The 17,354-nt window shown below is 40.4% G+C and overlaps 1 protein-coding gene across 1 annotated transcript in view; it reads right to left on the bottom strand.

Annotated features, from left to right (window-relative positions):
* Window positions 1-324: 324 nt before the first annotated feature.
* The window catches only part of LOC143283556 (diacylglycerol kinase zeta-like), a 259,646-nt gene continuing 242,616 nt past the window's right edge, over window positions 325-17,354 (bottom strand). Inside the window, exons 23-26 of the mRNA XM_076589802.1 lie at window positions 14,211-14,306; window positions 2,818-2,939; window positions 2,052-2,089; window positions 325-480 (exon numbers count right to left, since the gene is read on the bottom strand). Coding sequence (XP_076445917.1) covers window positions 325-480; window positions 2,052-2,089; window positions 2,818-2,939; window positions 14,211-14,306 — 412 coding nt within the window. The remainder of the gene's footprint in view (window positions 481-2,051; window positions 2,090-2,817; window positions 2,940-14,210; window positions 14,307-17,354) is intronic.

The following is a 17,354-nucleotide window of genomic DNA, read 5'->3' as shown; positions in this document are numbered from 1 at the left end:
CATGCATGTCATTTGGATATCTATAAACTTCCATGCTCTGGACGTTCATGCAACGGACGTCTGGGTATCTTTTGACTTTCATGTAATGGATATTTGGGTATCCATAGACTTTCATGTTGTGCATATTTTGACCATTCGTGAGCTGTCTCTCACAGTTAACATGAGCTCTGTGCCACAACTAAAAGACAAACTCCTGTCACGGGAAACACAACCTCTTGTGTAACTTCAGTCTCAAAAACAAACACAAACTGTTGCATCAGTGTCCATGGGTGAGGGGAAGGGGTAGGGGGTGAGGGGGAGGGGTGGGGGGTGAGGGGGAGGGGGCTAGAGGTGAGGGGTGGGGCGGAGGGCCGACTGACCGTTGTCAATGAGGAACTTGACGATGTTCTTGTGGCCAAAGCGTGCCGCGTGGTGCAGTGCCGTCATGCCGTACTGGTCCGTCACCAGCAGGTCAGCCCCTCGATGGTACGCCTCGCACAGCTGGTGTCAACAAGGCACAGAGGGTTAAAGACATTTTTTTTTTTTTTTTTAACCCTTTTGTCTAAGACTCATTTGGTTAAGTTATTTTTTCGATCTGTATCTTAAACATCAGACAACTGTTTGAACCACGAAATATCAAATACTGTTTGTTAACTTATCTGGTTAATTCATTTTGATGCACACATGAAATATCAGATACTGTTTGAACCATGAAATATCTGATACTGTTTGTACCATGAAATATCAGAAACTGTTTCAACGAAAGTGTTCTTTGTTACTGGCTATCGATGTTCTGTTAATACTGTAAACTGATCTTGTGAACAACCCCCGTCTACCCCATTTGGGGTTAAATACCCTGTAAACGTCCTCCCTGAACTTTGAAGAAAAAGAAGAAAATTATCATGAACCAATGATAATTCAGTCTGCTATAATTATTGTGTTGCTTTGCAAAGCAGTGCAAATTTAGATCTAGAGATAAGAAAATGAATGCCTGCATGAGATGTCAACGTGTCATTGAAAAAAACACAAGGAAGAAAAATGGCGATAACCCATGACAGTGTCTTTTTTCAGCGCTTTGTGTTTTATTCTCACACCCACTCTCTCTCAATCTCTCAAACACATCCACAAATGAGTGTGCGAGAGAGAGAGAGAGAGAGAGAGAGAGACAGAGAGAGAAAGACAGAGAGAAGAGAAGAGAGAGAGTGGGGTGGGGGAAAAACAGAAAAGAAAAGAAAATATGAAAGAGACAGAGACAAAGTCAGAGAGAAGGCTTATAGCAGAAACACACCCATTACACATTTCATCGATTACCAGTCAACAGACATCACCATCTGCTTTAGTAACCCGACAATTGAGCATATAATTTTTCACTGTAGCTTGATGAAGCCTTTTGTACACGAAAGTGTGTCTTCACAAGTGACTGAGAACGTTGATGTTTTTGACTTTTTGCATTCATTATCAGTTGTTTCGCTTGTCAGTTTAACGACTTCTCTTTTGCGAAGTCCTTTAAGTAATTTCCTGTAACTGTATTTAGAGGGGTTTTTTTTGTTTTGTTTTTCTTCCAAATTTCACCCACATTTTTACCCTCATTTGCCCAGTTCCCCCCCAACCCTCCATTCATCCGCATCTCCCACCCCTTCTAACCGATAATACTCAGATGTATCCATAAATACTTTAACAAAATGTCTTCAATCACCGATATGTGTGACGGGACATTAAACAAAATTTCTCCAGACATCACCAGTTTAACCACAGACTTTTCACGTGTTTCAGTTTCAGTTTCAGAAGCTCAAGGAGGCGTCACTGCATTCGGACAAAACCATATACGCTACACCACATCTGCCAAGCAGATGCCTGACCAGCAGCGTAACCCAACGCACTTAGTCAGGCCTTGGAAGAAAAAAAAAAAGAGTAAATGCCCAGCCAGTACTGCATGGTGAAGCTAACTAAGTGAGAACTGCCCCCTGCAGAGTTGACGCCCACCCCTGCCTGACGTCATGGTGAAGTTTTGTGAAAAAAAAAGGAGGGTGGGCGCTTACGATGAAACCGACAGTATTAGTGAAGCGAACTACCTTCTGTGTCTCTCCTCGCTTTGATGCATCCAGTAATGCTGGAAAAAAAAAGACAAAAGAGGATTGTACTTGAAATACAAGTAAAATCATAATTGGAATTGTAAATTATATCTATATGTAAGTAAAATCATAAATGAAATTTAACAAGTAAAATCATACTTGAACTTGTAAGTTATACAAGTAAAATAATAATTGAAACTGTAAGTTATACATAAAATCGTAAGTGATCTTGCAAGTTATACAAGTGAAATAATAACTGAACTTCCAAGTTATACAAGCAAAATAATAACTGAAACTGTAAGTTATACATGTAAAATAATTCCATATCTTTCATCATGAAAGTCAGAGAGAGAGAAGAGAGAGAGAGAGAGAGACAGAGAGGAGAGAGAGGAGAGAGAGAAGAGAGAGGAGAGAGAGAGAGAGAGAGAGAGAGGAGAGAGAGAGGGGAGTGAGAGAGAGAGGAGAGAGAGAGAGAAGGGTGAGAGAGAGGGGAGAGAAAATCCTAAAAAGCTGGATGTGATTCGTACTGGCTGATTGAGTTTGCTTTTCTGAGTAGCCTCTTATGACATATGTCGTCTAGAGAAGGAAGATCCGCCTGGTAATCTTGGTGGCGGTTTTTACAATTCTGTTCAGAAACCCATCCCTGTCTTCAAAGGGTTATGAAGAAATTCCTCTACAAAGATCCCCCCTCCCCCCACCTTTCACTTTCACCCCCCACATGTCTTCAAAGTGTCACGAAGCAGGGATCTGAACCCCGGATCCCCACCTTTCTCCAGGGGTGAGGCAATGCGGGGGATGGCGTGCACCTCGGCAGTGGCGCGGGACACAGCAGTGAAGTTGTAGTGTTTATCCTGGCCCTGCGTGGAGTTGGGCGTGCCCGGCTCCGAACTGCAACAGTCCCAACAAGGGCCACCTTCACACACAGCTCTTTTATCTGAATGCTACCCACCCAGACCTGCTATAGAACCTGCTCATATTCCAAATTCCACTTACTGTTTCTCCGTTAAAAACAACAACAAAATAATGAAAGGATGTTATTATCAAAAGTGTTTCATATTTGTTCTTTTATTTTGTCCAAACAACAACAACAAAATAATGAAAGGATGTTATTATCAAAAAGTATTTCATATTTGTTCTTTTATTTTGTCTCTGCTTAATTGTGTGTGTTGCTGCACGTACAGGATTTGTGAATCACTTTGAACTTGCTTCAGCTTCGATTACAGCACTACAAAAAAAACACCTTATTATTCTTGTTGTTATTATGAGCATTACTATTACTATTATTATTCTAATCAAAACTTAATTTGTTTGTTTCTTCTATACGCATTTCTTTTCTATAAAATCTTGTCTCTTCATAGAGAAAAGATTTTTGTCTTGTGCTAAAGAATAAAAGTTACTTGTTGATGTGTATTTGTATGTTTGCTCGAGTGGGCATTTTTTGGTTTGTTTTGTTTAGTTTCTGACATTATCCTTTTGTTTGTATGGTGTGTGTGAGAGATGGATGTGCGTGATTGCTGAACGTGATTGCTAGAGATGGATGTACGTGATTGCTAGCGATGGATGTAATTGCTAGCGATGGATGTACGTGATTGCTAGCGATGGATGTATGTGATTGCTAGCGATGTTTCAGTGCTCCCTAGCGGGCACAGGACATAGGACTTCTTGACTTGCCTTGCATGACAGAACGGGAATGCAAAATATATTTTATTCGGATTAGGCTACAACCTCTGTCTGAAGGGGGGTGTCACTGAACACGCTATGGAAACGTTACAATACCAGTTTAGATTCTAAACAAATGTAAACAAAATTAGTACAAACGAAACACTTTTAGAAATCACGGCACCTAAGTTGTACTAATATACAGAAACTTCAATGCTTTAATAAAAAAAATAAAAGCTACATTATCCTAGACACTTTCATTTTTAGATGCTATGTAAGTAAACTGAATGTGAAAAGACTTGAATTTTGATAAGACTTAGGTTCAATCTGTTTCAGCGTATCTTTTTATACATATGTGTTCTTAAAATTCTATCCATTGTATCTAACTCAAAAGAGGTGATACAATTCACAGTTACTGATAGAGAGAGAGAGAGAGAGAGAGAGAGAGAGAGAGAGAGAGAGACAGAGAGACAGACAGACAGACAGACAGACGGACAGTGACAGACAAAGCCAGACAGAGAGACAGAGAGAAAAGCAAAATCAGCAAGTACAACATCCTTAGTAAAGAATGTACAAAACACAGTATGTGCAGTTTACTGCAACATCAGCACCATTCCATTAATCTTCCTCTCCCATTATCATCACATGTTGTGATACAGTTCATAGTGCCATTCCATTAATCTTCCTCTCCCATTATCGTCACATGTGTTGTTGTGATACAGTTCATAGTGCCATTCCATTAATCTTCCTCTCCCATTATCATCACATGTCTTGTTGTGATACAGTTCATAGTGCCATTCCATTAATCTTCCTCTCCCATTATCATCACATGTGTTGTTGTGATACAGTTCATAGTGCCATTCCATTAATCTTCCTCTCCCATTATCATCACATGTCTTGTTGTGATACAGTTCTTTCTCTGTCTCTGGACCTTGCAATTGGAATGAACTTCCTCTTTCGCTTCGTCAAGTCTCCACACTCAGCTCTTTCATGTCTGGCCTTAAAACCCACCTCTTCCCAAAATAGCCTCCCTTGCCTGCCTCTTCCTTGTCTTTAGTTTCTACAGTTTTAAGAGTTATGCATGCGTGTGAATGACTGGTGAGAAAGTGCTTTGATTTGTCTCTGCACAAGATTCAGCGTTATATAAATACCATTATTATTATTATTATAGTTCCAGAGAGTCTGACTGCCAGCACTCAAAACCAGCACTGGGCACAATACGACAACAGCGCTGAGGAATACCAGTCTGTCACAACCCCACAACACATTCTGACATGATGAAAAGCACAGCACACAAAAATACATCACGTATCAGCGCAAAGTTGTTACATATATAAAGCATGCCATGGAAACGCACGTTTAAAAAAAAACAGGCCGACATTCATTAGACAAAGTAAGCCAAAAGCAGCAACTGGTCTTATAATGCAACATGCCAAAAAAACAATATACACTCATTTTTTTAAGTTTAGAATTTTTTTCTTTGACAAGAAATATAACACACACACACACACACACACACACACACACACACACAACAACAAACCCAAAAAAAAGACCAAAATTTTTCTCAAGCCATCCGTTATCAACAAAAAAGATGTTGATTGCATAGATTTTTTTCCCCCCCCTAATTCTTGCCAAGTTTATTTTCAGTGAGTATTCATACTTTCAGTAGTCACAAGCATGCTCCACGCACACCCAAAACTGAACCATGCCACAGATTAATCATGAGAGATGAAGGTTCTGCCCCCATTAGTAACCTGAATAAATGTCTTATTGGATCTTTCCCCAGAACTGACTCCCTCCCACCCCGCAGAATTGAGCATGCTCTGGACTCCACTGGGAAGACTGGGACCACACAGTCATGTGTGACCATCCAGTGTCTGTTGTATTTTGTTGTACTATTTGCTGCAACACATTTCTCTATGTGAAATTCAGCCTGCTCTCCCTGTGGAGAATGCATTGCCTCATTGGAGCACCACCCATAATATTATATATATATATATATACACATCTTTTTGCTACTGCCTGCAAGTGTATAAGTTTTATGACGGGCGCAATAGCCGAGTGGTTAAAGCGTTGGACTGTCAATCTGAGGGTCCCAGGTTCAAATCACGGTGACGGCGCCTGGTAGGTAAAGGGTGGAGATTTTTACAATCTCCCAGGTCAACGTATGTGCAGACCTGCTAGTGCCTGAACCCCCTTCGTGTGTATATGCAAGCAGAAGATCAAATACACACGTTAAAGATCCTGTAATCCATGTCAGCGTTCGGTGGGTTATGGAAACAAGAACATACCCAGCATGCACACCCCCGAAAACAGAGTATGGCTGCCTACATGGCGGGGTAAAAACGGTCATACACGTAAAAGCCCACTCGTGTGCATACGAGTGAACGCAGAAGAAGAAGAAGAAGAAGAAGTATAAGTTTTATTATCAATGTGGATGTTTCTGCAGAATTCTGCCTGGGTCAACCCTATCATTGGTGAACAAAGGATTACAAGTCCAATGCCTAACCAATTCTGCTACAGCAGTTCCTGCTGATGGAAGTACAAGCGACAGGAAAGGAACTGACAATATTTGTATTTCTTTTTTTTTTATCACAACAGATTTCTCTGTGTGAAATTTGGGCTGCTCTCCACAGGGACAGCGTGTCGCTATACTACAGCCCCACCCATTTTTTTGCATTTTTTTCCTGCGTGCAGTTTTATGTGCTTTTCCTATCGAAGTGGATTTTTTCTACAGAATTTTGCCAGGAACAACCCTTTTGTTGCCGTGGGTTCTTTTACGTGCGCTAAGTGCATGCTGCACACGGGACCTCGGTTTATCGTCTCATCTGAATGACTAGCGTCCAGACCACCACTCAAGGTCTAGTGGAGGGGGAGAAAATATCGATGGCTGAGCCGTGATTTGAACCAGCGCGCTCAGATTCTCTCGCTTTCTAGGCGGACGCGTTATCTCTAGGCCATCACTCCATCCCAAACAGACTTTACACTAAACCATCATGTCATTCTTAAGTATCTTTATAGATGAAAAGAAAAGCATAAATGCATACATTAAAAAAAAAAAAAAAATTGCTAGGAAATCAATGATAGTATATGCTTAGAGAGGGTTATCAGCTCTTGGAAGAGCACTATCAGTGTTCACACCACAACTTACCAGTTCCTTTAAACAGGTTTTAAAATGTTGAAAGGTAACAGTTTGAATAAGCTTCGAACTGTGAAAATACATTATTTCAAACAGGCTTAAACTGTAAAAAAAGATGACACTTATTTGATGAAAAAGCAGCCAACTTTCAAAGAAACAGGACTTAATTTAAAAAAAAAACAAAAAAAAAACAAGAGAGGCAAGGCCTTCAAGACTCACTTGTGATAATTACGTCCCCTAGCATTAATTACAGAGTAATTTCCCTTCTTTACTATCTGCACCAAAATGTTTGCAAAATAAATAAAACTTCCATGCTTAGGAAAAGAAGTTCCTGTTTGAACAAAAAATGATAATAATGACTGCTCTTGTTTTTGTGTCAGAATATCAGATCAAAGTGCCAAGTTCAGAGAATACAAAAAATATAAATATAACAGTAAATGCAGTTTGCATATAATTAGGCTTCATTTTTTATTTTTTTGTACCCATCCCAGAGGTGCAATATTGTTTTAAACAAGATGACTGGAAAGAACTGAATTTTTCCTATTTTTATGCCTAATTTGGTGTCAACTGACAAAGTATTTGCAGAGAAAATGCCAATGTTAAAGTTTACCACGGACACACAGACACACACACACACACACACACACACAGACAACCGAACACCGGGTTAAAAACATAGACTCACTTTGTTTACACAAGTGAGTCAAAAAACAGCAGGCAAGAAACAACATTCCACAATGTACATAAAATGCAAAAATCTACACAAAATAGAAAAAGCCAAACATTTAAACCAGTCTCACAACACACAGTGGACCACAGTAAGGTATCTCTCCTGTCTGTCACATGTTGACACAGGCCACACACATTCATGCAAGGCAACCCATCAACGGCACATAATAATAATAATGGATACTTATATAGCACACTTTCCAGAAATCTGCTCTAGGTGCTTTACAAAAACGCTTTTGTTAACATAAAACATTATATCTATGTTACATACACACACCAAAATGTGACCACACAAACACACACACACACATACACACACACACACTGCATACATACATTTTAACATACATGTGTAAGTAACAGCTACCCTAACACATACGCTATCACCCATACATTTTAACATACATGTGTAAGTAACAGCTACCCTAACACATACGCTATCACCACACTTCCCAGTTCAATCATCTAATATCATCATCTTAGATGAACAGACTATAAATGAATAAACGAAAAAATCCAGTTAAATCTGAAAAGAAAAAAAACACACGGGATAACCTGGACTTGACAACCAGATTCATCGGCAGTACTGATGGGCGCAGTAGCCGAGTGGTTAAAGCGTTGGACTTTCAATCTGAGGGTCCTGGGTTCAAATCTCGGTGACGGCACCTGGTGGGTAAAGGGCGGAGATTTTTCCGATCTCCCAAGTCAACATATGTGCAGACCTGCCAGTGCCTGAACCCCTTTCGTGCGTATACGCAAGCAGAAGATCAAATATGCACGTTAAAGATCCTGTAATCCATGTCAGCGTTCGGTGGGTTATGGAAACAAGAACATACCCAGCATACACCCCCCGAAAGCGGAGTATGGCTGCCTACATGGCGGGGTAAAAATGGTCATACATGTAAAAGCCCACTCGTGTACATACGAGTGAACGTGGGAGTTGCAGCCCACGAACACAGACGAAGAAGAATTGACAGTACTGACAGACACATATGACATGTGGGTCTGTCGCTGACAACCAGTTCTGTACAGTCAGGATCTGTATCCGTTCAAAATGATCATCAGATTTAGGATTTGAATGTATGTAATAGATTTTCCAATTCCTACAACCGCAACAACAGACAACCAACCACTTAAGACAGCACAGAACTACCTATAGAAATAGCAACTCTGTCATGCATATGCGTGCCATGCACACGTGCTTCCCAAAACTCCCCGACATTTGAACTGTTTCTGTGATGGGATTTCACCCTCTATTCTGCTTTTCACAGGGACACCAAGCAGCAGAAACACCAGGCCTGTACCATGGCAAGGACTGAAGGCGATACCCATGTTCAACACGCATAAACCATGATAGCAAGACCACACACACACTCAAATACATATATACATATATGGACATTCATTAAATTTTATTATCAATATATATATGAACGAAATCTGCCCTAAAAGATCACCCTGCATCAGCATATCTACATAAATCAGACCAGATAATAACAGACAAATATTCACAGTCAGTACAATAAATCAATGAAAAACCAAAAATTTCCCATGCTGAAAAATACAGACAAATATTCACAATAGACACAATCAATGAACCTCCCTCCAAAAAGTCTCATGCAAAATCATCACAATCAATTCACAGTCACTGACAATTTGCTGGAGAACATAATTTTTATTTTACACACAAACAAGAGAGGCAAGGCCTTCAAGACTCACTTGTGATACACTTAAAAAAAAATCCAAGCTTTTTATGTATTGAGTATAATTTCAAAATATAATGTTAAGATGAGAAAGATCAGTTTAAAGCAAATTAAGTCCCCTAGCATTAATTACAGAGTAATTTCCCTTTTTCACTATCTGCACCAAAATGTTTGCAATAAATAAAACTTCCATGCTTAGCAAAAGAAGTTCCTGTTTGAACAAAAAATGATAATAATGACTGCTCTTGTTGTTGGGTCAGAATATTAGATCAAAGTGCCAAGTTTAGAGAATACAAAAAATATAAATATAACAGTAAATGCAGTTTGCATATATAATTAGGCTTCGTTTTTTTATTTTTTTGGTGCCCATCCCAGAGGTGCAATATTGTTTTAAACAAGATGACTGGAAAGAACTGAATTTTTCCTATTTTTATGCCTAATTTGGTGTCAGTTGACAAAGTATTTGCAGAAAAAAATGTCAATGTTAAAGTTTACCACGGACACACAGACACACAGAACCGAACATCGGGTTAAAACACAGACTCACTTTGTTTACGCAAGTGAGTCAAAAAAGGGCAGGAACAGAATGTATTCACTGCTGTCCAAGTTACGATCAATTAAAAACAAGGGAAGCGAACTGTCAAATTCATATCACAGGTTAGCTGAAATACGTCAGATCATATCATTCTGCTCTGGTGTACAGTTGATAACTGACATGCTGTAACTTATGCGATGCTATGCTTGATAGGCTGCATGCTGCTGATCAGAAGAAATGCCCAAACGGTATGCTCAATGGTACAGGGAGCCACTGATTAGCACCAATGTAAGGATGGTAGTTTTGACAAAAACAGTATGCCATTGATTAGTGTGTCAGAGTATGCAAGGCAGTCTGATGAGCAAAATCAATCAGGTGGTCAGGCAGTCTAATAAGCAAAATCTATCAGGTGGTATGTTCAATGCCATGCCATACAGAAGCTGCTCATAACCAAAAAAAAAAAAAAAAAGTGATGTGCTATGCATGCAGTCTGCCCTCCATAAGCATAAATGGAATATTCAGCTGTACAGTAAGCTGTTGATGAGCAAAGACTGTTATATTATACAGTGTGTGTGTTGTGTGTGTGCGTGGCAGTGTGTGTGAGGGGGTCAGGGGTGGGCTGTAGGTGTGTGTGTCGAGGGGGGGGGAGGGGTGCATAAATGTGTCTGTGTATGAAATGAGAGTTTGGGGTGGGAACAGCAAAAGAAAGCAAGAACAAACAATCCATCCTTCATTCTATTAAAAAAAAAAATAAAAAAATAAAAAGAAAAAAGGCTAAGTTGAAAACAGACAGAAAAAACAACATTAACCCGCCTGACAAGAGAAGAACTGAGACAGTAACAGAAGAAAGATTCAGATCATTTGCCCATACAGCTGTCAATGTTGGTTTTTTTTTGTTTGTTTTGTTTTTGTTTTTTTAATTGTAGTATCTATCATTTAATATCTAACAATCATCATGTTTTTATATATCATAATCATAATTTCAGCAACTGACTGATAACGTTATCAAACAATTATTGCTACAGCTTCACTTCCCTTCCACTTGACGACACCATGGTTATCTCCCTTCCTCCTTTCTGGAGGAAGGTGGCAGAATGGTTAAGACGCTCAGCTGCCAATACAGAGAGTCCGTGAGGGTGTGGGTTCGAATCCCGCTCTCGCCCTTTCTCCTAAGTTTGACTGGAAAATCAAACTGAGCGTCTAGTCTTTCGGATGAGACGATAAACCGAGGTCCCGTGTGCAGCACGCACTTGGCGCACTGAAATAGAACCCATGGCAACGAGAGTGTTGTCCTCTGGCGAAATTACGTAAAATGAAATCCACTTTCATAGGTACACAAATATGTAAGCATGCACTCAAGGCCTGACTAAGCGCGTTGGGTTATGCTGCTGGTCAGGCATCTGCTCAACAGATGTGGTGTAGCGTGTATGGATTTGTCCGAACGCAGTGACGCCTCCTTGAGAAAGTGAAACTGAAACTGAAACTTTCTGCCTTTGTGGTCAATGACTCCTCCATCTTTCACTTCAATCTGTGAATGGCCTTTTACACGAAGGAAGGAAGGATGGTGGTACAACAGTTAGTATGCTGATCTGCTGATACAGTGTCTGTATAGGTCTGCGTTGGAATCCTGGTTTCAGTTTCAGTTTCAGTAGCTCAAGGAGGCGTCACTGCGTTCGGGCAAATCCATATACGCTACACCACATCTGCCAAGCAGATGGCTGACCAGCAGCGTAACCCAAAAATTTGTGCATCGACCGGGAAACGAACCCCGGGTCACCCGCGTGGCAGGCGAGTATTCTACCACTAGACCACCGCTGCGCTCGTCCATAACCCACTGATCACTGACATGGATAACAGAATCTTAAACATGCACATTTGTGATGCTATTCTATCCTCCACATCCCCAAAGGAGCACAGGGATGAAATCTCTTTGAATCTTCATCTTCTGTATGTGTAAGCTCATGAAGGGAACTCAGGTGCTACAGGGTCTGCACGTATGTTGAGCAGTGTTGTGGTCATTTTGACATGAACACAAGTTATGACAAACACCAGTTATGGCTCCTGCAGTCTACCAGTCCAGATCCAGAGCATTACGTCATTCGATTCCGTTATCTCCTGCAGTCTACTAGTCCAGATCCACAGCATTACATCATTCGATTCCGTTATCTCCTGCAGTCTACTAGTCCAGATCCACAGCATTATATCATTCGATTCCGTTATCTCCTGCAGTCTACCAGTCCAGATCCAGAGCATTACATCATTCGATTCCGTTATCTCCTGCAGTCTACTAGTCCAGATCCAGAGCATTACATCATTCGATTCCGTTATCTCCTGCAGTCTACTAGTCCAGATCCAGAGCATTACATCATTCGATTCCGTTATCTCCTGCAGTCTACTAGTCCAGATCCAGATCATTACATCATTCGATTCCGTTATCTCCTGCAGTCTACTAGTCCAGATCCAGAGCATTACATCATTCGATTCCGTTATCTCCTGCAGTCTACCAGTCCAGATCCAGAGCATTACATCATTCGATTCCGTTATCTCCTGCAGTCTACTAGTCCAGATCCAGATCATTACATCATTCGATTCCGTTATCTCCTGCAGTCTACCAGTCCAGATCCAGAGCATTACATCATTCGATTCCGTTATCTCCTGCAGTCTACCAGTCCAGATCCAGAGCATTACATCATTCGATTCCGTTATCTCCTGCAGTCTACTAGTCCAGATCCAGAGCATTACATCATTCGATTCCGTTATCTCCTGCAGTCTACTAGCCCAGATCCACAGCATTATATCATTCGATTCCGTTATCTCCTGCAGTCTACTAGCCCAGATCCAGAGCATTATATCATTCGATTCCGTTATCTCCTGCAGTCTACTAGCCCAGATCCACAGCATTATATCATTCGATTCCGTTATCTCCTGCAGTCTACCAGTCCAGATCCACAGCATTATATCATTCGATTCCGTTATCTCCTGCAGTCTACCAGTCCAGATCCAGAGCATTACATCATTCGATTCCGTTATCTCCTGCAGTCTACCAGTCCAGATCCACAGCATTACATCATTCGATTCCGTTATCTCCTGCAGTCTACTAGCCCAGATCCAGAGCATTATATCATTCGATTCCGTTATCTCCTGCAGTCTACCAGTCCAGATCCAGAGCATTACATCATTCGATTCCGTTATACAGATTTCTGAAAGTGGACATGTGTACACACACATCTAGTCACCTAGCTTCCTCCAACACTTAAGTCCAAGCCATGTCACTTGTAATGTACCAATCCTAGCAATTTGCCTAGACTTGAAATATGTAAATCATGAAAAAATGTTTAGGATAACATATACATGAGAATTCTCCTCAAATGGCATTTGTAACTAATATATCAACAGCCCAACTGTTAGCTTTTATCTCAAGGTAACTGCCTTTTCCCACCACTTCTGAAAAAAAAAAAAAAAATGAAAGAGATGACCTGAGAGAAACGGGATACCAGCCTGGGTGGCATTAAAAAGAAAATGTCTCAAGAACTTGGAATCAGAACAAGAAAGATAAACAGACAGGCAAAGCAACAACCAAAAAACTGAGGAAAACCACTCTTCACAAAACTCACATTTTTCACTGTGTAAACTACTCCAAGTACAAACTTTTGAGTCTACACCCATACCCCATGCAACTATTTCAGCAGAATAAAATTTTCTAAATAAGATAAGAACTTTAGTTAAGCACTGACATCAAAAACAAAGTTGAAATCATCACAAACTCAGTTGAAATCATCACAAACTCCTAGATCCTGCTTTAAAGTGTTTTTTTTTTTTCTCAAACCCTTTTGAAAACGAGAGCCAGCTACGCACACCACCGACACACAAAAAACAACAACCCAAGAACAATATTCTCCTGACGAAAACTATCTGTGGTCCAGAGAAAGATGTCAAACCGGAGAGGAGATCAACAGATGACAGAGAATGGTCACAGACAATAAATGTACACTGCATGTCCACTGGAGAGATGACACAGAATGGTTACAGACAATAAATGTACACTTCATGTCCACTGGAGAGATGACAGAGAATGGTTACAGACAATAAATGTACACTACATGTCCACAATAAATGTACACCGCATGTCCACTGGAGAGATGACAGAGAATGGTCACAGACAATAAATGTACACTACATGCCCACTGGAGATAGGAAAAGGAAGAAGACGACAGAAGAAAAAAAAAAAAAAATCAGCAGCAAAACTACGCCAAAGCCCTGACGACTAAGGTGTCTACTGGCCATGTACTTGACAAGACACTGCGGTGGGGTGCACATGCATGGGAGGGGTGGGGGTGGGGGTGGGGGGGAATGGAGGGTGTGGGACGGGAGTGGGGTGGGGTTGTCTCCACCTGTTGTTGGGGCCGGGTGGTGGCGGGACCAGCAGCAAGTTCTCCACGCTCTCTGGGCGGTGGAGGGAGGGGAAGTCTGGGCACCTGCAGGCATGACTGGTATTTTGCCACACACCGTCAGCATGCGTCACACGTTACACACTACACGCACACATTGCCACACACACTATCAGCACGCATCACACGTTACACACTACACGCACACATTGCCACACACACTGTCAGCAATCGTCACACGTTACACACTACACGCACAGACTGCCACACACCATCAGCACACATCATACGTTACACACTACACGCACACGCTACCCAGTTAATACATACACCTGCAGGCATGACTGGTATTTTGCCACACACCGTCAGCATGTGTCACATGTTACACACTACACATACACACACTGCCACACACCATCAGCAGGCATCATACTTTACACACTACACGCACACACTACCCACTTAATACACACACCTGCGGGAATGACTGGTATTTTGCCACACCCCGTCAGCACGCGTCACTCATGTTACACACTACATGCACACATTACACACGTACTACACACACGCACACACCTGCAGGAATGATTAGTATTTTGCCACACACCATCAGCACATGTCGCACAGATTACACACTACACACACACACACACACACACACTACACACTTACTACACACACACACACACACACATCAACAGGAATGACTGGTATTTTGCCACACACTGTCAGCACACGTCACACGTGATGGTTAATGGTCAAGAACCTTGAAACAGTTTGATCACCACAAGAATAGAGAAAAAAAAAAAAGCACTTAAGACTGTAAGCCAAACAGGCAGTACACATGATAAACATAGCATGATACACACATGTTCTGTTTCATATCAACTCTTTCCATCCAGCATGACAACATTGTATTATGCAACCTTCAGCAGTTCCTGTTCTGACTTAATGCACTTAGGACACCACCTACAAAGCGCCATACTGATAACAACTATAGCTTAGTTGTGGAACAGGGCGGAATGAGGCGAAAACCATGTTCAAAAGGCCTCCTAATGACATACAAATACGTTAACAAAACAAAAAAATCTGGCTAATGCTAGCACAATATAGACTCGATTCTATACTGCTGTCATTCTTGCAATAGTTTACTCCAATTTTGTGAATAAATATTCTTGCAACACTTTTTACTCCAACTTTGTGGAAAAATATTCTTGCAAACACTATATTTCTGCTTTGTGAAAAAATATTTTATCAATGGTTTTACTCCTGCTTTGTGAAAGAAAATGATTCCTTGCTATAGTATACTCATACTTTTTGTAAAATAATTCTGGCAACAGTTTACTCCAGCTTTATAAAAAATTTAAAAAAAGAAGAAAAAAAAAGGTATGATCGTCACTGCTGACTCCTGCTTTACAGAAAAAAAAAACTATTCTGGCAACAGATTATTTCTGCTATGTAAGGGAAAAAAAAAGAAAAAAAAGAAAAGAAAAAAAACCCCACCCTTTATTCCTAATTTGTAAAAAAAAAAAAAAAAAAAAAAAAAAAAAAAAAAAAAAAAATCTTGCAACACTTAATTCCTGTTTTTTGACGAGAAAAAAAAATTCTTGCAACATTTTACTTCAATAAACTCATAATTCTTGAATAAAACCAGACAGAGTCAAACACAACAGCAGTACACAGTGTGACTGAATTCAAGGATTTTTTTTTTTTTTCAAAGAAAGGTACACATCTTCAATACACAATAAGAAGAAACCCAAAAGACAATAATGACATAAAAAGCTACTACCAGCAAAAATGAAGAAAGGTGTTTTCAGTATTGACGTTTTCCTCCCTAAATATCTGAAAATTATGCTCCACAAAAGAAATATGAATGGCTTCTGAATCTTTAAAAAAAACACCAAAAAACGAACCAACTACATAGGAGGTACATTGCTGGCTGAAACTGAGAGTAGCTTTGCTGCAACAAGAAGCTAAGCACTGGAACACAGAAAGAACACCAAAAGTGTTGAACACATATACACGTGTGTAACTGAGTGGATTTCGAAGATCGCGCCAAAACTCATTCACATAAATATTAGTTTAAAAAAGTTGTAGGCTTTCTGGCCAAATGATATCATTACATTTGAGAAGTATGATCGTTCTGAAGTCCCATAACACAAAACTATAATCTCATCTATAAGGAAGTGTTTATAATTTAACAAATTGATGAAAATCTTCATACGGTTCCCTGTAAAGGGAGATAACTTGTGGCCGATTTACAACTTCCTTAGTAACCTTCGGCGAGTCACAAAAGTCGTCTGCTAAGCTGGCCCAACGAAGATTGTAGCCAACCCGGCTACATATGCTACATCAAACTCTTTGGCCCACAAGGCATTGCAGCACATTAGTCACATCCCCCTGGACTTAACCCATTCAACCCTGGACAACTTACAGCCTCAGCGGGCTTCCCGGCCATGAACTGATGGTGAAAAATGCAGGAAATATACTGAAATCAACCATTCTCCCCTCCAAATTGACACGCGTGAAAGAACACTGTAGAAGTACTGTACAAGTCAGTTCCATTTGCTTGCAGTATGTGGGGCACATGGAAACCGTTTAAATGAAACAAATTTGGATACCCTGGCAATGCTTCAGTGCAGGGCTCAATGAGTTAATTAAAAGAAAAAAAGAACATGTGTAAAGGTGCACACGTCCATTAAGCTGCATTTGGTGATGATTCCAAAAAGTGAAAATTCTCCATATTTGACTGGTGCAGTAACGCTCTGGACGTTGTTTCCTGAGTGCTGAGGTCATCTATGGAAACTGGGTCAAATCCCACTTCTTCTATTCATCTGCTCTGCTACCTGCTCTTTTTTCTTCTTCTTCTTTCTTTCTTTTCTTTTGACATATTTTTTTCAATTCTCAAGGCTTCAGTCAAATTGTACACTTCTGTCAAATCCCATTTCATCAAATTGTTCAATTAGAATCTGGTCTGCTAGCCCTGGTTTTTCTATTTTTGGCACCATAGATGGATCCCAACTAAGATACTGCTCTTTCTTCATGCCCTTAAGGTGAAATGCAATTATGTTAACTTTTAACTCTTTCACCACCAAGTTTTTGTGTGAAAAAACACTCCCCAGTGCCAAATAATTTACAGAAACAGTG

Source organism: Babylonia areolata, chromosome 6 (genome assembly GCF_041734735.1).
Source record: "Babylonia areolata isolate BAREFJ2019XMU chromosome 6, ASM4173473v1, whole genome shotgun sequence".
Lineage (NCBI taxonomy): Eukaryota > Metazoa > Mollusca > Gastropoda > Neogastropoda > Buccinidae > Babylonia > Babylonia areolata.
Note: the sequence above shows the minus strand (reverse complement) of the source record. Positions and strands in the feature narration are given on the sequence as shown.